Source organism: Larimichthys crocea, chromosome XXI (genome assembly GCF_000972845.2).
Source record: "Larimichthys crocea isolate SSNF chromosome XXI, L_crocea_2.0, whole genome shotgun sequence".
Taxonomy (NCBI): domain Eukaryota; kingdom Metazoa; phylum Chordata; class Actinopteri; family Sciaenidae; genus Larimichthys; species Larimichthys crocea.
The window spans coordinates 13,640,633-13,667,180 of record NC_040031.1 but is presented as its reverse complement, the minus strand read 5'-3'; the positions used below and the strand labels follow the sequence as shown (position 1 = coordinate 13,667,180).

The following is a 26,548-nucleotide window of genomic DNA, read 5'->3' as shown; positions in this document are numbered from 1 at the left end:
CTCTGAATTCCATTATGCTAATATTAACAGACGGCCCATCTGCAAGGAGCATCAAATAGGATGTATTTCTGTTCAGCCGAGCTATTTCTATCCGATAGAACACAGATTTAACCACCTGTGCACATATTCTAATACAGCATGATTTCCATAGAAGCGCAGTGGCCATGACTGAGGAAATATTCTGTAATAGAAATTGGCATAGTCACTGAAATGTAAAAAGTGGTGCAGGTGGTGCCCAATGACCCACAGGCCTCCATCATCTCTGGGTTAAAAGCTGATTGAGACCAGTGACTCCGACTCTTACAGTTAGAGGGAACAAAAAGTTATGCTTCCATTTCAAATCAGCTTGAGTTTCAGCCCATACACAGGACATGCTTCAATGATCTGAGAAATTACAGGATACCACCCCTTCCAATTCCGCCATCACTGGACCAGACTGTTGTGGGCTTTGAAACAATTACCCCAAGGGGACCAGAGTAACCTTGTTTATAGCTCATTGAGCATCCACAGTTCCAATTTAGCACAGGTAATTACAACATCGTTATCTTCTCTTAAATCGTCACCAAAGGTGTTATCACAAAAAAAAAAACTGCCTTTGGCTCAGCTGTTTGCCTTTTGGACATTGATCGAAACAAACACAGAGTCAGTATGTCTATGCATTTCTTGGAAGGGCTTACGTTTGTTCTCCAGGTGTCGGTGACCCAGCGCAGTTTGCTCACCCAGAACACATCAGTCACACTAACACACATCTGTCGCACCGGTCCAACCCACTCCATCATAGCCATGGCTGGTCTCTCTCCTTGAATGTCCCACCCTGCTTGGAGAGGACAAACAAATCTTCTGATTTGCCTCTAATCTGCAGTCTACCCTCAGCATGGGCCACCGTCAACCCAGCACATCAAGGACAAGCACTCCACAGGGGGGCTATCCATTAGCACAGCATCCTGCTTCTACCATAGTGTGATAGGGACAGGGCAGAGAGATACGCTCCAATTAGAGACGGAGACATGGGGACTTTGCCCCTGACATGTCCCTGCTGCTCCAGAAAAGAAGTGTGAGCACACCTTTCTCATATAAAAGGAAGCCTTTCCTTCCAGTCATTCCTCCTGCCTCAGGCTGTTGCTGTTCATTCACCTCATGAAGCCAAACCATTTCGCATCATGCTGCTTCTTACCGTGTGGGGCGCTGCCTGGCTGTGTAAGCCTGTAAGTATGAATTGCTGGTCAAGCCTATGTGTGTGTGTGTGTGTGCGTGTATTTCTGCGGAAGAAAATGTGTGTGGGATCTCATGTATGTGTGCTTGGGGTGGGCTTTGGCATGCATCTCTCGTCTGAGGTTTCCATCAACAGAAATCCATCCCTCTATATAGTGCAGCATGTTCAGCGTGCCTGTGCTGGGTTGATAGGTTGAACCCACTTCATGCTTCATGCATTTGCATGCTGCATGAACACAATCTGCTGACGCCCAGTGGGAACTCCTTCCATCCATTTGCATTGTTTTTACGCTCCTACGTGAGGGGAAACAATTTGTGGTCATAGTCCGTCTGATTTGTAATGAGGATCTGTACATGAGAGGTTAGAGACACAGAAGAAAGCATAGCAACAACACTCTGGCATGAATATTTTATCTTTGTTCTACTGTATATGAATAAAACACAACATGGTCCTGATTCCTGACTACAGGACAGCATACCTTTCACTGGTCCCATGTGGATCTGTCCATTCTAAAGAAGAGAAAGAAGAGATGAGCACTCAGATATAACTGGGCTTCTCCATCACAGGATGCCTCCCTCCTATTCAATTGTAACTTCACCAACAGCCTCCAAAGGCAAGTGCTGCCTTCTACATAAACACTGAAAAACATCTAGTGTGTTTGGTTGATTATGCACTGTATCAACTATGCATGAAGCAATTACATACCAGAGCCTTGGGGCTCAGATGAAAACCCAATGGATGAATTCCTACAACGATCCCTCCCTCCACTTTCTCTACATGTCCGTTCATTAATCCAGCCGGGCGGCCATTTGTTTGTGCAAACATTCGTTTAGCTGTTTGTTTGTCTGTTCGCTCAGCCGTGGAAGTTTTCCTTTTTTCTCTTAATCTGCTTCGAGAGACGTCAGTCTCTTGTGACCCAGTCTTTAGGGATTTTACATCTGAGTTGAAAGAGACTGGCTGCATTCTTAAATAAAGGTCAAAGGTAGAAGGAGCGGGCCCAGGGACGAGGCTTGTGGTGACAGAAGAAGCGAGACGAGAAATAAACCACTGGATCTGCAGAGGCTTAGATTGATTGGAATTTAGAGGAAAAAATTAAATTGGGGGAACGGAGGGAGGGAGGGAGGGAGGGTGGATGGAAGGAGAGAGAGATGGAGAGAGAGAGTGAGAGAGAGAGGAGCAGGAGTCAGCATGATAGGGACAAACCAGAGAATGAGATTTTTGCCCTGAGAGCACCAACTTCAAAAGCTTTGGGGGGCATGCCGTTACACAATTTTTACTCTTAACGTAATCCAGATTTCTGAGTGTGTGTGTGTGCGTGACAGAGAGAGTGAGAGAGATGTAAAAGAGACAGAAGCACCACCCCCCATTGATCCCCTTTAGAACAAAATGAATAACTTATCACCCATTTGACTAAGTCCAACATTTATGATTGCTTTGAACGTTAAGCTGCACACCGCATTAGTGAATGTGGAGCAGTGATGGACTCATATTCAGCGTGTGTGTTTTTAACTTCTTCTCGACTCAAATGTACCTTTGCTTGTTTATTTGTGTGTGTCTGTCTGTCTCCAATTCTTCCATCTGGATTCTTTTAATCCCATTCTCTTCGTCTAATCCATCTTTCTCCATCTCTTCCTCCCACACTGTCTTTGCCCTCTCTCCCCCCCCTTACTCTCCCTCTCTATGCTTCCTTGATCGCTACTGTCTGCATAGCGAGGGGCTGTATCTTCCACGCGGTTGTGATTCACTTGGCAGCCGCTCCAGATAAACATGTTGTGGTGGACAGACGCCTGGGTCCCGGTCCGGAGGAGCAGGATGAGGATGACAGACTGACGTGGGTGGGCCCTGCCCTGGTCCCAACGTCAGCATGGGCAGCAACGGGCAACGGCAGCCACTTGGCCAGATGGTCCGGAGTCGAGCTCTCGCCACTGTTCATCAAACGCACCAGCTCGCTCTGTCTTGCCTCGCCATGGCCCCCAGCATCATGTCACAGTGGAACCAGAGAAAATTAGCACCTAATTATAGGCTCCTCTCTGTGAAGAATGGTACTGGTGCTGGTGGTGTGTGTCAGTGTGTGGAGGCTGGGTGGTTGACTCACTGTGGGATCGAGGCCTGTAGACCACACAGAGGACATACAGAACACACACAGGCCATGGAGGAGACCCAAGTGATTACACACACATATGTATGGGAACACACACCAGCAAAAAGCTCAACCTCTCGTCTTTCTGGTTGATTTGTGCCTCAGCGGGGTCTGCCCCCTCCCCCCCGTGAGGATGCCTCAACAGAAACCACTTGTGTTCTATCACTGATCCAACAGGATTAATTACACACACAACGGAAGCTGATGCTTCTGGTTTCTACGCTCTGCAGGCTCCCTTGTGTGAGGGATGGTGTAGTTAATCTTCACTGGGAACAATGGGAGATTTTGTTCTGGTGTTATTTGGTTAAGATGTATGGAAGAGAGCTTGACTATGCTGCCATCTTGTGATTGCATCTGGACAAGTACAGGATGTAAATGAAAGGACTGAAAGAAAATCCTGGACTGCTTCATCGAAGCAAATACTAATCAATAATGATGAATCGATGTCGGACGTAAATACCAAGCTATAGGAGACCTACTTTCAGAAGATCCACAGATTTACAAAATGTTAAAAGCCGTGACGCCTAACTACCTATTAGCTAGTAGTAGATCACATACTACCAGCCGAGAGCCTCTGTGATCAAGAAAAAATATCCTGACAGCTGCTCCGACAGAAGAACCAGCAGTGGTCTGAAAATAGCTGCATGATGAAACTATTAAAATCTAAAAAGTAAGAAAAGCCTCCTGCTGAATTCGCAAAGAGTCCAGCGAGCACTGCGAAGAAATCAAATAAATTCACTCACTTTTGTCTGGAAAGTTAGCCATTAAATCTTTATTAGGTCTGCAAAGACTTACCAAAAATAGGTTAATATAACAAAAAAAAGAAAAATCATTCAACTCATTCTTAAACAATACAAAACCATATTGCATCACACTTAAAATACTGCTGATTACTCCGACATCTCTTAACATTTATATATTGTGTCATTTGTTTACAACACAACAGATCGGAAAGAGGACACTTTGTGGACCGAGCAAAAAACATTTAACCAACATCACTCAAGGAATCGTCACTCTCAATGTGGATGCAGTGGAAGAGTTAATACAAAACTTTGGCACAATAGATATTCTGTCGTCAAGATAAACAGTAAGCAAATGTCCTTGCAGGTTTTAGTGCATGTTGAGTATATTGTAATCCGCTGAAGAAAAGAAGTACTGGGTAGTTTGACTGATGCGTGCACATGACGACTGAAAAGGGTGGCGGGTCAGTAGAGGAGAAGGGGGACGGGGCATTGGTGCAGTTTATTTTTAGGGTGCAGCCACTTTGAAAGGGCTCCCGGGGACGTTATCGTCGCCCCATTTGACGATGATGGTGTAGCTGCCCTTTTCCTTGACGATGTAGGTGACGTTATAGAGCTTGTTGCCCATGTGCTTGACAAACACCTCCTCACAAGGAGCGCTGGGTCCATGCACGCCCACCATCAGCATGTTGGTACCTGGATAGAGCAATGAGAGTTGGTTTAAGTTCAGTTCACCACAACCCTGCCTCAGGGTTTTAGTGTCTTTCAGCTCTTTTTTTTTGGTTATAAGCTCTGCGACTTTAATGTTTTTGTTGACTCTCCCTCATTAACCTCGTTTTCGGCATCAGCAGACAGTAAAAAATCTCAGACAATGTTAACGACTTGTGATTGAATATATTGGAGCATTTAGAGTCAGATATTTCCCTCAGGGGTTGGTGGAGGGTTGCTGGAACAACGACTCCAAATGAATGTTAATTTTGTTTCATGTTTGCTGGATGTGTAAACCTGCTATTGTTTGCTAACACGTTCACCAAAACAACTTTATGGGGTGATAACATATGAGTGTTGTGTCTACAGCTTGTTCCTCTGCCCACAAGTGGCCAAAAATCAATATTGCTTTAGTCTGCAGTGTCAGTGTTTGATTTATGTTTTTACTTATATGAATATAAAGTCTCTTGTATTTATTATAATGATGATCTCACCTGCTTTGCTGCAGTCAAGCGTAAAATTGTTTTTCTGTCCAACCAAAGCCTTGGTCAGCCCCGTTCCACGAGAAACCACCTTGCTGGCATCGGATGTCAGTTTTGTTGAGGTGGTGGAAGAGGAGGAGCTGTAGGCACCTCCAACTTTGGAGGTCTTGGTAACTGTTTCAACCAAGACAGAGGAGGTCTCATGAAGGCTGTGTCCCCCTGACAGCCGAGTGCCTGTAGTGGAGGGAGAGACAGAGAGAGAGGTTATCTAATGTCATCATGACTCAGTGCAGACATTAAATAATACACTCGGGATTGACAGGGATATTACTGTAGGGGAGCAAACATGCTGCCGCTCATGGGGAGAGTTTATAAGAAAGTGGACTAGTGCCTGAGCTCAAATAGGAAAACATTTCATATCGCTTTCAAATAAAGATAACTTCCAGGAGTGGAAGTATTTTTATGCTACATTAATTTAAAAAAAAAGTTTGCCAGGGATTTACAGCTTTTATGTAAGATGTACTCTGGGCAGCAAGAACAAAGATGACATAACGTCCACACGTATTTCAGAGGAACATTTGTTTCATAACAGAGACACTTGTCATCTGAGATCCACAGATCAGATGGGAGAATGACTGGCAAGCAGACCTGTGATTTTAGCTTTGAAAGGGCTGCCCACTATGTGCTGTGGTCCTCCGTATTTAATGGTGATGAGATAGTTGCCAGGAGCCATGGGTGTGTAGGTGATCTTGTAGCCTTCAGGACACTCCCGACAGTCCATCTTGACCTTGGACGGCCCGTCAATGTTGACCGATAGAGTGGCAGAGCCTGCGTTGCAGGTGTTGACCACAAACTCTAAGGGTACACCTAGAGGAAAGAGGAAAATGCAGAAAAAGATGAAAAGACTGTAAATAGAGGGGAACCGTGCTAAATTATCAATAAATGTGGTATATATTTGTAGTGGTGATGGCGATATCTACCTGTGGTTCCTCCCTGCAGTCCAGGGCCATGTGCTGTCACCATGCCTGGGTCTCCAACCAGCCCCGGGTCTCCCACTCGAACGTTGAAGGGGCTTCCAGGAATGTGGCATCCATTGAACTTGACATCTATGGAGTGAACTCCGTTCTCCCGTGGAATGAAGCGGATTGCATTCTTGTCTGAACACATCACAAGTGGAGGAAGTGGTTAGTGATTTGCTAACAAATATTAAAGCTGATTTCTCTCTCTCTCTCTGTTCGCAAAGTGTACTACAAAGCGAGGTCGGTGCATACCACTGTCAAGCTCAGTGACATAGCATTCCTCAGAAGAGCCGGAGGGAGTGTGGACTTTGGCGTCAACCACGCCCCGAGCCCCATTGCGCTGCACCATGAAAGATGCCTCTTGGTTCACCTTTATATCCTTCTCCTACAAAAAACAGGAAAGAATATAATCAAAATATATGTGTGTGTGTGTGTGTGTGTGTGTGTGTACGTGCAAGTGCAGATGTTAGTGCCCGCGCCTCTAGGGACACACTTTGTGTGTGACTCATGCCTGAACGAGAATAGATGGAACGGCTGGCTGTGAGAGGCAGAGAAAGGTCAGAGTTTACAGCGAGGCGTTTAGTGTTTTTGCCCCACAAGCGGACGAGTGGTCTTACCGGACATAAGTGTTAACGTGACATTTTAAACGTTGGTCTGATATTGCACTTCATCTTCCTCTGGTAGAAAAGCACTCTGAGGTGACATTTGAGTTAACTAAAAAATATCTGTTTTTGGTGTTGTTGGCAGTCATATTGCAAACTGTGCAAACATCTGTGAAGTGAGGAGAAGAATACTGTGAGCTGTCACAGGTATCCTCAATAACGTCTTTGTGTTCTGTTCACTCTGTTCTAGCTTTCTTCCTCTAGGACAGAAACACAATCACATAGACGAGCCGACTGCCCACACATAGCACAGCTTGTGTTGCCCCACATAAGCAAGGGACAGTTAATCCAGCCCTTCATCACTGGCCAGCATCACAGTTTTATAATGCTCCAACACTGGCATTCAATTACACGTCAAGGGCAAAGTAGTATTAGACAGAAATATCTACAACCACTCATACACGATGTTACATGCAATCTGTTAATCGGCCCTGACTTTGCTTATGTTGCGTCTTTGAGCAACAAATTAGTGTGGATTTTGTTCACTTAGTATGTGTGTGTGTGTGTGTGTGTGTGTGTGTGTGTGTGTGAGTGAACGTACCTGAAGGCTTGTGACAGTGAGCCTGCGGGCCTCGTCTGACAGCGTAGCAATTGGAACGATGAATGGGCTGTCAGGGATCTGCTCGTTGTTAAACTTGATTGACACCTCATAGTCACCTAGGGAAGAAGACAGGTTATTTACTTTAACCATCAAATAAACTGGAAGAAGTCAGGAAGAATGACTAAAAAGTTTACCGGTTTTAACATTCAAATGAGGAAAATTCACTTGTGGGTGACAAAAGTTCTACCTGGTTCTTTCACTATGTAGGAGACGCCGCAGGAGCCATCCTTCCTGTCCTCAAAGGAAATTTCAGCCTTGCTGGGGCCCTCTACAGCAATGGACAGACCACCAGCACCCGCCTCTCTGGTCCAGATGCTAAATTCAGCTAAAAATTCAGGGTGAAACAAAGTTAAATTAGAAAGTTTCTCATTTAAAATCATTCATTTTTCAATGGTATTTACAGAAAACTCATGTGCTTACAAGGTGCTCCAGCCACGCCTCTCTCCAGGCCGGGTCCTCCTGCGCGGACCTTGTGTGCTCCTCCCTCCCCCATAGGCCCCACAGTAAACTGGAAGGGGCTACCAGGAACGTGTTGACCTCTGTACTTGACATTGACAGTGTGGGGGCCGATCTCCTGGGGGATGAAGCGCACGCTGTAGGTGCTGCTACCTCCATCCACTATGTCAGCATCCACTGTTTTTCCACTGGGGCTGGTCACCTGAGCCGTCATGGCCTGAGACCCACTCTCAACTGATGAGGCAGAGCAGCACAGAAAAAGTGTTTAGATAGATACGATGAAGATATTTACACAGATATTCATGGTGGACGATTTATAAATTCTGGGACTGACTCTCACCCTCAGGTCTGGCAGTGATGCCAGCGAAGCCGCTGAGGCTCTCTCTGCCCAGAAAGTCTCCAAAAACATCTCTGAAGGGGCTTCCTCCTCCGCCCACTTGGGTGCTCTCCTCCACTCGTACCTCCCTCTTGGTCTCTCCACCGCGGGTTTTGCTGATCTCAGTGCGCTCAGTGCGGGTGTAAGTGTGGCTGCTGCGGGTGAACGTCCGGGTCAGCCTCTCCTGAGCTGAAACCATCTGGAACCAGTTTCCTACAGCGAGGGCAAAGCAGTGAGCATACAAATTTGTATGCACAACAGGTTCGTTTAGGATCGCTGCCTTCTAACCACCTCTGACTGGCTCCTGTACTCACCTGGGATCTTGAGGTTAAGGCCACATGTGCTACCCACTGAGGCAATAGAAGACGCCTGTCTCTTTCTGGTAATACTCTCCTTGATCCTTCCTTCTCCGGTCACCTTCACTGTGAAAGGACTTCCTGAAAGGCACAAACACATGTAGAGTAAAAAAAAAGAAATACACATTTCTTATTCTTTAGCTGTCTTTTTTTGTATTTCTACATTTTCTGAGTAAAAGATCCAAACCTGGAATGTGCTTTTCTGCAAACTTGATGTTAACAGTGTAACTTCCAGGTTCTGTCGGACAGTAGCTCACTCTGCACGTCCCATCCTCCATATCTTCACAGTTGATATCCACTTTGCTCGGACCCTCGACTGACAATGCTAGACCTCCATAACCTAAAGGAAGGAGGGAAGTAGAGAGAGATTGAAGAAGTGTTTGTTGCTATTGTAGTTTATCCAACTACATTTATTGTCTCTAAAAGCTTACCCGCACTCCTCGTATCCACAAAGAATTCAGCGTTTTCGAAAGTGTGTGCTTCGACCAGACCTTTACCGAAAGCCTTCACTCTGCTGGCCTCTCCGATCTCTGACTGTCCAACCATTATTTTAAAGGGGCTGTTGGCTACGTGCATGCCACTTTTCCTCACACTCACTTCATGCTCGCCAACCTCTTTAGGAGTGAAAGAGATACCTGTGAATGTAAAAAATGTAGAGAGGACAAAAAAATCAACAAAAGACAAAGAACCCAGAAAAATGTAATCTAAGCATTAGACGCATCAAACGATGTCTTATCTGTTCTACTCTTGCTGTTGCTGTTTTGCGTTATCTCGCAAGTGGATATCTCACCAAGGTGTCTGTTGGGCAGTTTCTTGAGCAGGCAGGGCTCCTCATTGCCTGATGGTGCTCTGATACTGGCAGTCAGGGAGCTCAGATCAGTCTCTGCGATCTTCAGGGACACGTCAGCTGCTGTGCCGACGTTCAGCTGGGATGTTCTGGTTATGGAGTCATCCCCTTGACATAAAAAAGGTGTGTTTAGATGTTTGTCAACCCCTGAAACCTGATTTATATTACTATAACTCCACTACAGGAACAAGTCTGCTGGAAAAATGATTTATTATCTCACCTGTGATCTTAGCAGTAAAGGGACTGCCAGGAATGTGCTTGTTGTCAAATTTGACGATGATGTTGTAGTCTCCAGGAGCTGTGGGTAAGTAGGACACAGTGCAGGTGCCATCTTTATTGTCTTTACAGGTAATCTCGGCCTTAGAGGGACCCTCAACTGCCAGTGACAGACCACCTGAGAGGGAGAAACCAACACCCAGACTCTTACTTTTCTGCAGTATGGTGTTGACAACAGTTTGTAAATATTGCCACAGATCCACTGTGAAATAGCAAATATCACCAGAAAGGTAAGTGACAGTACCTTCTCCTGCATTCTTTGTGACCACAGTGAAAGTGGCAGCCTTGTTGACCATGCCGTAACTCAGACCTGGACCATAAGCAGTCACGACTCCACTGTTCACAGCATCCACAAAGAACTGCAGAGGGCTTCCTGCAGGAGATATAAACATTGGCAATAACAGAAATGAGACTCAGACCTGTGTGTAGTATTATTTCAGAACAGGACATCTATAAGGATTTTAAATAATCCTGCGTTTCTCACCTGGAATGTGGTTGCCTTCGTATTTGATGTCCATCTCATGCAGGCCTCTCTCTGTCGGCTGGTACTTGATTGTTATGGTACCATCCTTATTGTCAGTGATATGTGGCCGAGCAGTTTTGCCTGAAGGCATTCGCACCTCACCTAGAAATGACAGCGGTTTGGTTAAATGTCAGTGACCTAAAAAAGATGTTTTGTTGGAGTTTGTGTGTGTGTTATGCTGTGCTGTTTGTCACACCTGTGATTTCTCCTTGCTGTGGTGTGAAGGGGACGAGGAAGTTAACGGGACGGAAGAGAGGATCCACAGTATCACGGGGAACAACTGGCTCATTTGTGGCCTGTCAATACAGCCAGAAAAGAGAAAGAGTAAGTTTCATACGTCTAAATGTCAGAGCTAGAGTGCACCTTGCACACAACTGTGGCAGCTGTTCAAAAACTACTTTACTCACCACCACGTGGAAGGGGCTTTTAGGGATGTTCTGTCCCCCAAAGCGGATGGTAATAACATATTTTCCAGGTTCAGGGGCTGTGTAGTAAATGTCAAAGGTCCCATCATGATTTTCCACCACATCCATGTCCAGCTCCATCCCTTGTGGGGTCTGCACCTTGCAGGTCACCTTGCCTTTTCCAGCAGCCTTGGCATCCACTGTAATAACTGTATCCTCAGAGGTCTGCAGCTTCTGAAGATTTGCTGTCAGAGGGAAACAAGTGCTGCATAAATGCATGGCTTCTACCATTTGATAGGAATGTAGCACATGAATAATAACGGCCTTGGTTACTCACACACGCCATGTCCTCCAATGGAAACTGAAAAGGGAAAAATGCAGGTTTTTAATACAAATATGTAAACTGTAATAAATTATTTTGATTTGTCAGAACAAAAATGCACAGTGTGTTTTTTTTGTGTTTTTTTACCTGTGAGGAGACATTTGCTGGCGTCTCCTGTCGGCAGAGACTGAATGCGGTATGGGGAGTAAGGGATCTCATCTCCTCCATATTTAATGGTGATAGTGTAGGGACCTGTAGAGTCTGGTACATAGGAGACAGTGTATGTGCCATCCCTATTGTCCTGGATGGTTGCATTCTTTGGCTTGCCTTCTGGGTCCTGTGAATAGACAATTTCAAGTTATTTTAGATAATGGCTTATGGCTCTAAAATGATTGCATAAAATGTAGCTGAACCCACCAGAATCTGCACAGTGAGCAGTCCCTCTCCAGCGTCACGAGCATCAATGGTGAACTCAACAGGGAGACTTGCAGACACACCTTTTTTGTCTAGACCAGGGCCACTTGCACGTACTTTACTGGCATCATGCCCAGGCTGAGACATCACCTTGAATGGACTGTGAAGAAAAAGAGAGTGTCAAGTGTAATTACTAAACCCAGTTCTACAAAAGGTAGAAATGGGAACAGAAAATTTGCTGAACTACACTTTTATTTTCTAAATCCAGACAGACAGAGCAGAACTTTAATTAAGACATATCTGCACATACTGCCTGGCCTTGTGGGTGTTTTTTAAAATCCACACTGTACCTGTGTGGGACCTCCTGATCTGCATATTTGACAGCTACAGTGTAAGGGCCATCCTGAGCTGGAGTGTAGTGAACTGTGTGGGTGCCATCCCCGTTGTTCTTCACACCAACTGGCTCCACAGTACCTGGAAATAAGGCCATATGGAAATATTCATATACCACCAACTTGCAGTTACTTGTCAGCTTAGAGTTGGCAAGGTTTCTGGGTTGTCATTGTTAAACAGCATGTCCTTACCTGATGGGCCATAGAGTTTGACATCCAGTGGAGCCTGTCCAGCCTTAGTAGAGTCTACTGTGAAAGTCTGAGGAACATGGGCTCTTACTCCAGCGCCCAATCCTGGACCTGAGCATTTCACCTTGCTGGGGTCCACAGGGTCCCTCACTGGGACACGGAAAGGACTGCCGGGGATGGGGTGACCTCCATAGTTAATGTTGACGTCATAGTCTCCAGGAGTGAAGGGGATATACTCCACACTGCAGCTGCCGTCTTTATTGTCCTTGCAGGATATTTTTGCCTCTGAGGCTCCCTCGATGGTGAGGCCCAGACCCCCTGTACCAGAACCCCTGCAGGAGAAGCCAACGCTATTATTTCAGTGCACATGTTGGAGTCAAGTTCCCACAAATGATGCTTTATATAAATAAAATCCAGCAGTACCTGGTCTCCACAGTGAAGCAGTTGGACTTGTTGGTTATTCCTCCCTCCAGACCTGGTCCATATGCACGGACTCGGGTCGGATCACATCCCTCCACCACAGACACTCTGAAGGGACTCTTGGGCACGGGTGCCTCATCATACAGCACCTCAATCAGATGCATTCCTGGACACAGATACATGAGATGTCATACATCTGCCAGAATCAAATCTTTTATGTTACTGCCACTTGCTTTTAATTATGGGCCAGACAAATTCCCTTTTAGGGAGATAAACATCTGTTTATTTATAAAAAGACACCATCTAGCGCGCAGACGCTCTGGTGAACGTACAAGGCGTTACATCTGTTCCCTATTCATTATTCTGTTACAACATTTTTTCTGACACAGCCCTCTCAGTAGGCCTATATGCCAGATTCCCAGCCACACTGCAATGATATTAGAGCATGTCTGGTGGTGGAGAAGTGCTCTGTGATCTCTTTGCTTTGTGTTATAGGACTCTATTAATATCCCCTGTCATTCCCCCCCGCTGTATAGCTGTGTGCAGGCAGCCTTCAGCACACATACCTGCCTGGTTAAGAGCTTCTGTTGCAGAGCACACTATTTATAAGACAGAGCCTGTCTGCCTCTCTGCCTCCCTGCTCTCTGCCCCTCACATCATTGCTCCACTGCATCACTCTGTATTTATACCCCTTTCTCTCACTCACTCACTCGTTCTTTTCCCACTCTCTTGCTTTATTCCCAAATGGCGCCCAAAAACAAACACCTGTTAGTGATTTCTCCGTCTGTCTGCATGCACTTTCTTTTAGACAGCCTGTCTATATAAAATCCTAAAAGCAGCAGGTTAGGTGTTTCGTCGTTTCACTTTTCACTCTACACCTCATGATCCTGTGTTAATTAACACTTTTAAATTAAGTACTGTTATTTATTTATTTTTTTCTCCTACCATCCTCGAATGCTGTGTACTCCACTCTGTAGGTGCCATCTCCCTTGTCGGTGATGTAGGATTCTGTATTGGTGCCGGAGGGGCTGATAATGTGAACCTTCACATGATTTCCTCCAACTTTTTTCAGGGCGCGGGCATCAACAATAAAGTGGGTTGTGACTTCTCTGAGGACCCCTACAAACAGAAAAGCCATTCATGTGACCTGTTAAACCAAATGGGCTCAGACTTGACATTGAGAATAGTAATTAACTAATTAAGCTTAGGTTCTTTGTTACCTCTGGGCTCCACTCCTGGCCCATAGACATGCACCCCAGTGGTGTCCACAGAGGGCTCGACCTGCAGGACCTTGGGAAACTGGGGAATCATGTGGCCACCATACTTGATCGTGATGGTGTGTGTGCCATGGAAAGATGGGATGTATGTGACAGAGAAGATCCCCTCCACAGTTTTCTGGATGTGCACCTCGGCTTTAACCCCGGTCTCTGACACAATCTCAATGGTGAGCTCAGCATCACCTGCCCGGGTGCAGTCCACGGTGAATGTCGCTGGTTCACCTGCCTTGGCTCTCTCCAGACCTGGCCCGCTAGCTGTCACCTTGCTGGGGTCCAGAGCTGCACGCACTGCAGCCTTGAAGGGAGAGCCAGGGATGTGCTGTTCGGCAAACAAAATGTTGATGGCATACTCCCCAGCTTCAGTTGGCAGGTAGTACACTGAGCATGTGCCGTCACCGTTGTCCTGGCATTCAATCTTTGCTTCGCAGGGACCCTCCACAGTCAGGCCCAGTCCACCTGCACCAGCTCCCTTTGTGTCAATAGTAAATGGAGCTGGTTTACCCACAATGCCTCCCTTCAGGCCTGGGCCAAAGGCACGCACCTGTGATGCAAAAGTCAGGTCAAACAATAATAATAAAGTGTACATCATGTTTCATGAGTCTCAAGTATAGAGTCTATAGATATACTTTATACTATATAATTGAAGAACTACATGCAGCTTTTATGAACTTTTACCTTTGAAGGATCAGCAGGCATCACTGCTTCAACCCCAAAGGGGCTTCCCATCACCGGGTTGCCATCATAGCTGACATCAACCTTGTACTGCCCTTCCTCTGGAGGAATATACTTCACATTGTGAGTGCCACTGGCTTTGTCTGATTCCAGCTTGCATGGGATTGGTCGGCCAGAGGGTGAGGTCATCTTCACACCGACATTGCCCTGTCCACCAGCGCCCTTTGTGTTCACCGTGAACTCCTGATCCTTTCCAACCTCCACTTCTGCAAGAAAGATTAACACGAGACTCTTAAACCTGTGCAATTAACTCTTTGAAATGGTAAATGCAAGAGTGTATTATGTGGTGTTTGTAACTTACTGTTGTCCAGTCCCTCCACTTTCACCTTTCCAATGTCAAGAGGTGGCGCAACTGTGATGTGAAAGGGGCTCTTGGGAATAGGATCTCCTCCATGAGTGACTGAAATTGCCATGTTACCCTGGAAAGACACAAGAGCAAGAATGAATATGAATAGACCTGATGCATTAATTGCTGCATCCTGTTAATGGAAAAGTTAATGGACTTCAAACAGAGGCCTACTCTACCTGTTGAAGAGCTGTGTACTTGACAGTGTAGGAGTAATCGTGGTTATCGATGATCTCAAAGTCACGAACCGCCTCTCCTGGGCCCGATGCTGCGAAATGTACCTCAGGCTTGGCCTTGCCAGCTCCCTTTGTGTAGATGGTGAAGTGGGTTGGAGCGCCCACCTCCACTCCTGAAACATTCACGTGTTTTGTCAGTGCTACCAATCCAAATATTGTATTGTAGTGTTTGTTGCAAATACCTTATACTGATTCTGGTTCTTGGTGTCTCACCTGTCTTGTTGAGTCCAGGTCCCTCTGCTCTCACCTTACCAGCATCATGGGAAGGATCCACCTTGACTTTGAATGGACTGATTGGAATTTCCTGACAAAGCCGACCATAACAAAAACCATCAGATAAAGGTAAGACAACCATAATATAACAATCATATTTTCAAAATGTATCTTCTTGCATTGGAAACTGTATTTTTACCTGGTCTGCAAACAGCACCATGATGGTATATTTGCCCGGACCGGGGGGAGTGTACTTGACGGTGAAGGTATCATTGTCATTTTTGATGATGTCAAAGTCAATGTCTGCCTCGGCAGGACCAACCACCCCTGGGGCGCACTTGATTCCAATGCTGATGTCCCCTAATGGTGCATAGCAATGAGCACAGTTCACTAAGGTCATTAAAAAGTAGATGATCTGAATACAGTAGATAGAAAAAGTCACTCTATCTGACCTAAAATATTAAGTACATTTCATACATTTCCACTAATTTACCTCCACTTTTTTCCAGTAAACAGCACAGATTCATTTCTGTTGTCTTATTTCATTAAGACTCTCCTCAGAAGGGTTTTTGTAACCACCATCATCTCCTTGTACATGCTCACCTTGACCGGCCTCACTGCAGTCCACGGTGAAGTATGTTGGCTCGTTAGCCTTGAGCCCTGTCTTCTCCACTCCAGGCCCATAGACCTTGACTCTGTCTGGATGAGAACCCTCTCCAACCAGCACCTAATGAATTCATAGTGTGCTTGAGGCAGAAGCAATTGGTTCAAGTACAACTGCTGCAGTTCTCTTACTTTGTCTATATTCGGTTGAGTATCATTATACTAAATTGACTGAACTTTGAGTGCAGTTGTAGGTGTGTGCATGTGCATCATCATGTGTCTTACCCTAAAGGGGCTGTTGGGCACGTTAACCTCCCCCCAAGTGATGATGATGGTGTGTTTAATGGGCTTGACAGGAGTGTACACACACAGAAATGTGCCATCTCCCTTGTCAGTGATCTTGATGTTAATGGTGCAGCCTTCAGCATCCTTAGTGGATACAAAAGCAAGTCAGCACAGGTCCAAAGAGCCTCATGCAATATAAAATAATATGAATAAACAATGACGTTTTCAAGTGCGTACCTGTGCATAGATCTTGAGCTGACCCTTCCCTGCCATGCGGGCATCAATGGTGAATTCAGTTGGTTTATTCACAGTGACGCCAGTTGGCTTCAGGCCTGGACCGTAGGCTTTTACCTGCAACATTTTATTGTTTTAATGTATTTTCTTTAAAATACAATCAAGTTCACCGTGGAAACTGCTTCAAATGTATTGTATATAATTCATTTAGTGGGAATTACCTTCTCGGGGAAGATATCATTGGCTGCAGGAAGGATGTGGGCCATGAAGGGGCTGTCCTTGATGTCCTCATCGTCACAAATGACATGGACAGCATAGTCACCAGGCTCAGTGGGCCAATAGCGCACATCACAGGAGCCATCGCCCTTATCATCACACTCAATTCTAGCCTGTGATGGGCCTTCAATGGAGAAGCCTGAGCGTCGAAATAATTCAAACATTTAAGTTTTAGAACACATGAACAAAATCCACCTCACTTCTACAAGACATCATACAACTTGCACAAAACTCACCTAGAGTACCAACATCAGTGCCGATGGCCTCTACTACAAAGTCAGCAGATTTTCCCACCATGCCAGTCTTCAGACCAGGACCCCAGGCCCTCACCTTTTGAAAACCTGCCTCCTGACTCACATCTACCTCGAAGGGGCTGCAGCACAAAAGAATACACAATATTACCTTGTGCAAATGTGAATATGCATTGTTAATGAATAGTTAAAGGCAAGCAAAGGGCCCCTACCTGCGTGGGATGGGCTGGCCTCCCCAGGTGATGCTGACTGTGTATTTACCAGGCTTCAGGGGGTAATATTCACACTCATACACACCGTTTCCAGCATCTCGTACTTTCACTTGCTCCTCTGCTCCAGCTGAGGATATATAATACAGGCAATATAGATTCTTAAAAAGTCTTTGAGATATTTTACACATTTTGTTTAGCGCTTTATCTCATGTCTATGTGAATGCTCCCCCTCAGACAAAAACCCAAACACAGCACAAAACTCTATAAATGCATGAGGAGGAGTGATGCAGAGAAGAGAGAGCTGTCTGACTCACTTGGTCCTTTGACTGAGACGTTCAGCTCTCCGCTGCCAGCTCCCTTGGTGAAAACTTTGAAGTCTGCAACCTCCTTTACTCTCACGCCTTTAGGCTGAAGGCCTCTGCCTGTAGCTCTGCAGGCATTCGGGTTCATAGCTGAAAGGAATAACAACAAGTGTGAAAGAGAAATATTTAGCAAAGCAAAAGGCAGCTGAGAGTAGCCAGCAGTTGGCAGCAATGTTAGTAGCAAAGACATTCAAATATCAAATTCATGTGGGATTGTTTTAAAGGTTGGCTGAGAGAACCTGTAAATGAGAAAGATGCTTTTTTGCAGCACAAAATGCACAAAGAGACACTGACGCATAGGAGAGCATCGAGGGGAGCATCTGACAACATTTCAGTCACTCCAAAATGTTGACTGCAGGCTTAAACTGTATGCTGGCAGATGCGAATTCAGATGTGATGAAAACAAACATGTGAAACAGCACAAGCAAAGATATTTAACAGAGAAGAACAATATGAACAGAAATGCAGAGTGGGACGATCTGTAAACTGTTTGCACGACATTGCATCTCATCTCTTTCTGAACATATTTAAACCATCAAGCTGCAACGATGCAAGAAGATGCGACCAAGCACGAAACTGAGCTGTGGCACCATAATCTTAAGAGAAAGCACACAGGGGCATCTGCAAGGCGCGGCATAGGAAAAGGTTTGGGGGGATCTGGCTGAGCAAATGGCACAGGCTCCTCCCAGCAGACCATACTAACTTGGGCGGCCAGGTTTTGGGGGGGGTACCCCCTTCCCACCCTTCACTCCAGGTGGGGCACGCACTGACTGAGGGACTATCTGCAGTGGAGCTCCCATGGGAGGAGCAACGGGTGGAGCTAGAAATGACAGATAGGAAGGGTTACGGTCTATCCTGGGTGTTTTTTCCCAGGGAAAATAAAGCTGGTGATGGATAGATCACCCTGACACTAACAGCACGCTAAGAAATCAGATTTGTCTGACAGTAATTTACAACACAGACAGATGGCTTACCTTCTGCGATGTTGACAACAAAAGGGCTCTTGGGGATCTCCTGGCCTGCAAACAGCACGTGAATGGTGTGAGGCCCCTCCAGCATGGGACGATAGGTGCAACGGAAAACACTGTCGCCTTTATTCTCCAGGATGAGCTCCACTGTGTCCTTTCTGCCCTGAGGATCAACGATGACCACACTGACGTCGCCATTACCAGCACCTGAGTGTCAAAACAAAATGACCAATCATCAAAGGTCAAAGTAGATGCTGTAGCTTTAGTCTAGAGATTCCTTTGACTTATGTAACAGTATGTAAACTGGTGAAATTTTCCATACTAACCAGCTGTGTAGATATCAAAGTAGGTAGGCTTGTTAGCCACATTGCCGGTAGGCTCCAGACCTGGTCCCCTTGCATGCACTTTGCTGGGGTCACCCATAGCCTTTGCTACATTCACTGTGTAAGGGCTCTTGTCAATGTCCTGACCAGCAAACAACACTTTAACCTAAGAAGTAAAAAAGCAAGACAAATTCAAGACACCTTTAAATAGAGTGGCTTGTCCATGTTGTGCTAAGTGATGTATGGACATCAGAAAAAATGCAGCTTTGTTTTACCTTGTGAACACCCTCAACTTTAGGAACATAGGTGACGGTGTAGGTTCTGTTTTTGTCTTTGTTGGGTTTAACCTTGGCCTGGAGAAGAAGAGGACAAGGTAAGAGAGGATTAAATAAAACTTTTACAATTAGCCAGATTATCTGAATTGGCATTTTGTGTGCTAATATTCCTCGTGTCTATCAGGCATAACTTGCCTCCTCTTTGTGTCCCTCAGGATCCTCCACATAGACAAGGACCTCACCACTGCCAGCTTCCAGAGTTTCCACAGTGAACACAGCTGGTTGCAGCACCTTGTTACCATGAGGCTCGATACCTGTAATGACACACGGGTACGGTGATTTAATCTGCACGTTTTGGGCAATGGGACACTTTTAACAGGCAACAATGTGAAACACCAACATACCAAACATTTTAAGAAAGTAAAATACTTGTACATATTACCTATGTGGTACTGTTGCATACTGTTGTGACATATTCTGCTTTTATATTCATAACTGAGAACCATATTAATTATACATTCATATTGTTCATCCGAACTGTTGTGAACTGCGCAGGTGTTGGGCTACCCACCAGGACCATAGGCTTTGGCCTTGTTTGGGAAAAGTTGCTTGGGCTTGAGAGGAGCTCCAGGCTTCAGCTTTGCCTTGGGGAACTGAGACAGGTAGGTCATCACTGAGTGCTCATCCACATCTGGGTCCACAATCTCCTCAGGGGCGATCACCTACAGCACAAAAAGACAACCAGCACAATGGGGGTTATATAATATTATACATAATAGTGTATGTGTGTGTGTGTGAATAACATAAAATAACATAAAATAAATGCTACAGTTCAGCTTTATGCAACCTCCTGCAACAACCATGCTATGCCACCATAGCTATATTTATGCTTAGATTGATGGTATTATCTTAGCAACAAGGGTATGATTGACTCTTTAGAGAACCTTCCCTTATTAAGCATAGTGCGATTGGATTGAACAAGGATTAAATTTATTTATTCTCCCCACCTCTGACTCCTCTCACCCTTCCAGCACTTGTTTGCCTGTCTATCACACAGTGGCACAAAGCCACGTTTCATGCTGGTTATATTTAACCCCAGGACAGCAGGGTTAAGGATTGTTGCCCTCAATAAGCCAGCCAGGGGGATTTATCCTGAGCCAGACCTCTCCCACATCTCCTTAACACCACCACACTGGAATCCAACCTGCAGGCCTGCAGGGCCATGACATACACCCCACGGCTATCTCGCCAAAGCTAAGCCTCATGGAGAATAGCTATCCCTGTGTCTTAGACAAACAAGTAAACAACCTGGATAGTGCACATTACAATATGGATACTCAGAGTCTTACAAACGGGCTGGAAATATTGCACGCTTGCTCTGTTCACATTGTTATTCTGATGAGCGAATACATATTTACACCTCTGTTTCAGTGGCTGGCTCGGGACGTGTTAAGAAATCTCACACCTCCACAAATTCACGAATCTACTAAATAAAACTCCTACAAACTCACTTACTGAGAGCTACAATACAGTAAATGGAAATATTAGAAGCGAGCTGGGTAATAAATATTTCATGACACCCTCCAGCATGATCTCCCTGGAAAAACACTGGGCTCCATAATATCATGCACAGTATTGCCTTTTCTCTCCTCACTGTTGCCTCACAGGTGTACGCACATGTGGTGACGCATGTTTGAATTTACAAATGCGTCTTTAGAAATGATTGGTACTTAGTGAGTATAAACTCTGTTGCCAATCAGAAAACACTGTATTGCCCTGTGAGATCAACTCCAACCACCTGACATCCGGCTGAGCTACAGTAAACAAAAAAAAAACCCTGTGTGTGTCTGTGACTGACATTTATCATGCATCTTACCTGAGGCACACCCAACCAGTCGTCAGCCTGTTGCATGGCTTCTCTGGCGTTCTGCACTGGCTTGTTTGGGTCCCATTCTGCCCAATCAGGACACAAACCTGACAAAATGAAAACAAGAGTGATTAAACAATTCTGCACAGGCTAATGCAGATAGTGTTACACTGCGGTTGCTATAACAAGGCCACTTGGGTAGTCAGTAATATTGCTCGGCTATCTAATATCACATGACCTTACCCCCGCTGCTTTCCTCCTGTGCATTCAATAAAGAGCTCTCCTGACGACTATAAAGAAAGCAAGCTCGAGACGCTCTGGCACTTTCACTGCGACTAAAGCTCGCCTCCACCACGCTGCTAATGCCTAAATAGGATTAGAGTTGCCGATGGAGTGGCCACTCATTCAAAAGGTCCATAGAGGCACACCATAGAATACTATCATCCAATTATCATAGACCGCTGTATTAACAGTGTTGAGTTTACATGCACCTGCAAGGAAGGAGTGCACAGTGACAAAGCTGTCAGTAGGGTGGGCCTTCCACCATGTTACTATGGGAAATCAGTGCTCTTCAAGGTGATGTCAGCTCTGGAGTGAATCCATGTATAGGTATACTGTTCATTATGCAACATCACTGCAATATCAAGGGCGGCAGACGTATGCTGTAGTTGTGTAAGAACATGCTGGATATACTAAAAGAGGTTGGAGCTGTCAGCCTTGGAAATATTGGTTTCTTCAGGTCTAGAGAATTACCTTGTTTTGCACATTTCTATGTGAATTAAAAGAGCTTCTGTGTTTTAGAACAGAGCTAGTTTTGTCAGTTATCCTACTGTTTGGTATTAGCTGAAGAAACTACACAACCTTGTATGGTCAATATTGCAGCAGTGTTTGAAAGATGCGTCTGTGGCTTAGGCACCTCCCTGTGACAGCTCACTCTGCATTTCGATGCAGAGCCAAGCATCCCCCCCTGACAGAACAGTAGGAATGGTGCCCAAATTTGGGGGTGTTGTGTATCAGCAAGGCTATAAACACTAAAACCGGGCTTGGGCCTCAGGGTCCGAAACAGTGAGAGTGAAATCTTCAGTCATTGTAGGACAGCTGGCATGGACGTCCTCCGGCCATCAGCAACAACCCACTGACATTACCTGGTCCCTAGAGACAGATTACACTAGTTGACATCTAAATCTGAATGTGTGTTTGTGTGTGTGCTCCACACCAAAGGAGACAAATTCTCATGAGGAGGCGATACAGTATCAGATACACTGACCGACACATGCCTGACCCCAGCTGCTATAGCAACCAAGGAAAACCTCCACATACAACCATCTTCTTTTTCTGACTCAGCACTTACGCCACCCAGCCTGTAGATTCAGCTCATGCTGCTACACACTGCTCACCTGGGGCACAGTTGTCGACCAAAGCTCCCAGGGCTTTGCCATCGCGCCAGTCACGGTTGAAGTTGTTAATGGGCAGCTGTGGCACCTTGTTCTGTATCCAGCCCAACAAGCGTTGTTTGGGGGTCAGCTTCTTAGTCTCCTCGTCATCCTCGTCGTCCCACATGGGCATGGAGATAGAATAGTGGAGGATGAGAGTCCAGATAAGACCCAGGATCAGCTTTAGATTCCCATCCACAATGGCTTTGCTATCTGTAGTTGGACAGTAGAGATAACAGTATTCATGAGGATTTATAACTTTCAAAAGTTCACACAATGCACCATGTCCTGCAGTATTTGTTGGTACACTAGTTTATTGCATCCTTCAGCTGTATTTTCATTGTTAATTCCTTTAGGGCTCTTCCAGGGACGTTTGTGCAGTCCACTAGTAAATCTGTTTCTGATCAAGCGAGCCCAAAGCTAAACCATAAAATATTAAGACCTAATATCTGTACATCGCAAAAACAGCTTTTCCTTGCTGCTCTGCAGAGTTGACCAGGCAAGTAGAAATATAAACAATGATGATTGACTGCTGAGGAGACAAGAATCTAATGCTCCTCACTGCTCCCCCCGAGCCCCTTTCTCTCAGACAGCTGTCTGGCTGAGGACCCCTGACAATCTGTCATCCAGTCACAATGGTACTCTGCAAACAGTGACAGCTGAGGATATGTGGAAGTGGATCCCTCTCTGCATAAATACCACTTGGATTTCAATTACGTCCAAAACTTGTAGCGCTAGTCTGTCATAAATCAAATAGGTGAGATTAGATTCATTGACAGGGAGCGTGCAGCTATTTCCTGAAGTTCTCAGAGGAAAAGTTTGTCAAGTAAGCCAGTTTGAATCCACTCTAATTTAGAAATCCAACCATTTAAGCCAAAGAACCTCTGAGGAGTGTTAGACTTTAATGTTTCATCGACTAATCTTGTGCGATACACTCCGGTTAATTCAATAAGAATTTAATAATGGAGCGACTTGTTTATCATGGTACTGTTCTATTGAGACTATTTATCCCTTCATAGATCAGTGCCTCCAATCAGAGTGTAATGTTTGATGTGTCACCGTTTGACTGGCACAGGCAGGTGGCACGACGTGGCACAGTGTGGGTTTGATCCTGCCGTGTCCGACTTTAAGGGCAACTGTGTAGTCACAGAGACATCCATCAAATTGTATCCTGTTACACACTGTGACACATGTGCAACTAAGCCTGTGGTGATTTTTTTTTAGTGTCTCTGGGTCACTGGAATGAGACTGAGACATTATCTTAAGAGGGCTGCACTGACCCACTAGAGCTACATGGAGGGAGAGGGTGCTGCGGAAGTAAAATGCCAGGACTTCTATTATCACGCCCTATTTCTGTCAAAACAGTCTGACCTAGTGTGTGTCTGTACAGCTGGAATACTAAATAACAATAACATATTAAGTCTCACACACTGCACACTGAGGGTAGATGTCTGTGATTGTGCCCTTTGTCCTCCCCTAGGATTTAAGCTCGCCATTGACAGTTTCCCTATCACACACACTCTCACATATTCAATATCCAGGTGGACACACTGTGGCCTTCACAGCCTGCCGGCCAAAGCCTCAGCCATGCCGGGAATTTCACTCAAGTGTGTGGCCACCCATTAGTCACCAAAACAGAAAAATACTCTGTCAAATATTTTAATAACTTTCCTCCCATATGAATTGTGGGCTTGTCTACAGGTGTATAATTAAACTGTTCATCTTACAGCATCTGTGCTTTTCATATTAGGCCACTAGTTTCTCCTCAGTTATTAAATATTTCTAAGAGGTGCCATTCTGTTCACTCAGTCTTTCTCTGGCGACTCAGTGGATGTGACACACATCCACAACAATTTATTGTAAATTCAGCTATCTGTACCACAGTCTGATCCCCAAATCCCACCAGAGTTAATCCTCACCTCGCAGGAGTTGCTGATGGCTCTGGCTGTCAATGAAGAGCCGCAGTGAATCGTTCTGACCCCCGACCCGACATAGATGTGTGTGTTTGTGTATAGAGAAGTGTGTGTGTGACTGTGTCCACATGTATAAATTCTCATTAGCACAGTCCTCATGAATTTGCAGCTCATAGTTTATCACATTTTTTGCAGCGGGAGTAAGCTTAAGTATAGTATGGAGCCAATCAGCTTTGGCCCTGACACCAGTTAGTAACCTCAGTGGCACCTCTGCAGTAACTTTCCAATAAGCTGTTGACCCCAGCTCAGTGCTTTCCAGAGGCCTGTGAAACCCATGTCTCACTGCTTGGCTGACACCTGAACTGATAACATACCAACAGAGCAGCTACAGAATGTGGATGTGTTTGTGAAGATGTAACAGACTTAGTTGACAGCACTGCATCTTATTGGGATCTAAACACACACTGCCCAGCCATCATGAAGTCATATTTGTCACTTTTTCCTATCTAATAATAGCCGGGTTGACTTTTTATGCTTTGCAGCTGAATTGTTTCCATCTAGGAAGCCATTAAATGTCAAACTTACCAATTGAGACCAGTTTGATGTGCTCTCTGTCCAGGAACTCTAGTGCCACAGAAACGTTTTCCAGTTTCATCTGACGGAAGTTGGGTCTGGTGTGGTACTTTCTGTACATTTTCTTCTGGCTCAAAACCTCCAGGAGTGAAATTAACTTCAGCCCATCAGTGAATTCCCTCTGCAGGTCGGTGATGGTCTTGTTCACGCACTTGAGGTGCTCGTTGCACCACCTGGTGAAGGTGTTCTGCTGGATCTTCTTCCATGGCGCGTCCTCGGCCAGATCTTTCTCAGTGGCCGGCATCTCGTCGTCCTCTTCGTCCCCAAAGTCAGTGGCCTGGTAATACTGTGGAGGCAGCTGGTCGTCGCCGTAGTTATTGCTCATCATGATGGCGTTTTCCGTGTCCACTTTTATACCTCGGTGACACTTGCTCGGCGGCGCAGAAAAACTTTAGCGGGTCGATGGCAAGCGCGCTCTCGCGGAGGAAAGTTCAAACTTGGAGGAGTTTAAAGAGCAGCCTAGAGATTTTTCTTACGTACTTGCGAAGAAACCACTTATGTCAGGACAGTGATGGATTAAATTATCCGATTTACAACGTGCAGGGCAGCAGGTCGTCCGCTTTTTTTATTAATTGGCACCCTCTCGACAAGTCGGTCCTTTCCAAGGAGAAGAGCTTTGAAAAATAGAGTTTTGTGGCAGGTGAGCTGGAGCAGCAGTGTTAAGAGTTGACTCTGTTTAACTTGACTGTGGAGAGAGCAAAGAGTTGGGTATATAAAGGACCCGGGACCACGTCACGCACCCTCTGTGATCATAGTCTATTTGTTAATCCATAAGGATAACGGGAGTCAGGGGTCGGTTTAGGGGAGGATGGGGGCGGTGATTGGTCAGACCCCAGGACAGCGCAACAGTTGCGGCATGCTGCTCCTTATTTTTAGTCGCTCCTATTTGGGCTGCTGGGGGATGGGACTTCACGATTGTTCCCAATGTGTGTCACGCTCAGGGTCCAAGTGGCTGAACAATTGGTCTAAGAAAAGAAAGTGAGACGGGTCGTGAGCCCCTCACACTCTCAATAAGTTTTGTTTTTATAGCTGATACTTGTCAAAAAGTGTGATTTTGCACTTGATCACCGAGGCCTTGGAGAAAAACATTTTAAAGGATGAGGTCACCCTTAGTAAAGATGAAGCAACTGCATTACGTGGGCTTCACAGTTATCTGCCACCCCTGAGTGAAATGCATCTCTGTGAAGACAAGCAAAAGGTCAATATAAGCTCAGGGAAGGTCATGGGAGGTGATTGATATTAAAGAAAAACAGTTTATTTGGATTTTGATGTACAGTAATTCATGTTTCTGCACCATCAAGCAAACCGTAATTAAATACAGTGTCAGCTATGTGTATAAATGCTTTTGAACTCACTCAATTCAACATTTACAGCCGAATTTACACATTTAAAGTATCCTTTCTTGTAAATGTCTGTTCAGAGCACAGAATAAATAAAGGAAAGGAAATCCATGTCATCTCAAACTCTAATCCGGGACATGTCAGCATCCATTGACTGAAGATGAGGCTGTTTATAGAAATACACTGGGACACTTGTCAGTGCGTGCTCATAGTAAAATAGATCATCTAT

At 45.4% G+C, this 26,548-nt stretch overlaps 1 protein-coding gene across 2 annotated transcripts; it reads right to left on the bottom strand.

The window, feature by feature from the left end:
* Positions 1–4,109: 4,109 nt before the first annotated feature.
* LOC104940629 (filamin-C) lies at positions 4,110–25,712 on the bottom strand. 2 transcript variants are annotated; one of them, XM_019269128.2, is made up of 47 exons: positions 24,932–25,712; positions 22,398–22,646; positions 21,010–21,107; positions 19,705–19,855; positions 19,329–19,447; positions 19,134–19,211; positions 18,862–19,024; positions 18,542–18,742; positions 18,271–18,387; positions 17,520–17,657; positions 17,206–17,332; positions 16,979–17,115; positions 16,688–16,881; positions 16,470–16,583; positions 16,233–16,376; positions 15,948–16,071; positions 15,544–15,704; positions 15,345–15,435; positions 15,075–15,244; positions 14,851–14,968; positions 14,493–14,755; positions 13,761–14,358; positions 13,486–13,659; positions 12,544–12,706; positions 12,124–12,452; positions 11,890–12,013; positions 11,543–11,699; positions 11,273–11,462; positions 11,141–11,164; positions 10,807–11,048; positions 10,596–10,695; positions 10,361–10,501; positions 10,121–10,249; positions 9,821–9,994; positions 9,544–9,708; positions 9,185–9,388; positions 8,941–9,093; positions 8,712–8,834; positions 8,362–8,610; positions 7,986–8,255; positions 7,753–7,890; positions 7,506–7,621; positions 6,555–6,687; positions 6,264–6,440; positions 5,932–6,150; positions 5,296–5,517; positions 4,110–4,789 (listed from the first exon to the last, which is right to left on the bottom strand). In XM_019269128.2, the coding sequence occupies exons 1-47, from the start codon at positions 25,305–25,307 to the stop codon at positions 4,602–4,604; spliced, it is 8,235 nt and encodes a 2,744-aa protein (XP_019124673.2). In that variant the 5' UTR covers positions 25,308–25,712; the 3' UTR covers positions 4,110–4,601. The 2 variants fall into 2 exon arrangements, with proteins under 2 accessions (XP_019124673.2, XP_019124722.1); XM_019269177.2 differs by lacking the exon at positions 18,271–18,387 and having other exon boundaries at positions 24,932–25,711.
* Positions 25,713–26,548: the final 836 nt, after the last annotated feature.

Coding starts and splice junctions, on each gene's coding strand:
- LOC104940629 (XM_019269128.2), bottom strand. CDS start 25,307: ATGATGAGCAATAACTACGGCGACGACCAGCTGCCTCCACAGTATTAC. Junction 21,108..22,397: donor GGTCGACAACTGTGCCCCAG/GTGAGCAGTGTG, acceptor TCATTTTGTCAG/GTTTGTGTCCTGATTGGGCA. Junction 11,049..11,140: donor CATTGGAGGACATGGCGTGT/GTGAGTAACCAA, acceptor TCCCTCTGACAG/CAAATCTTCAGAAGCTGCAG.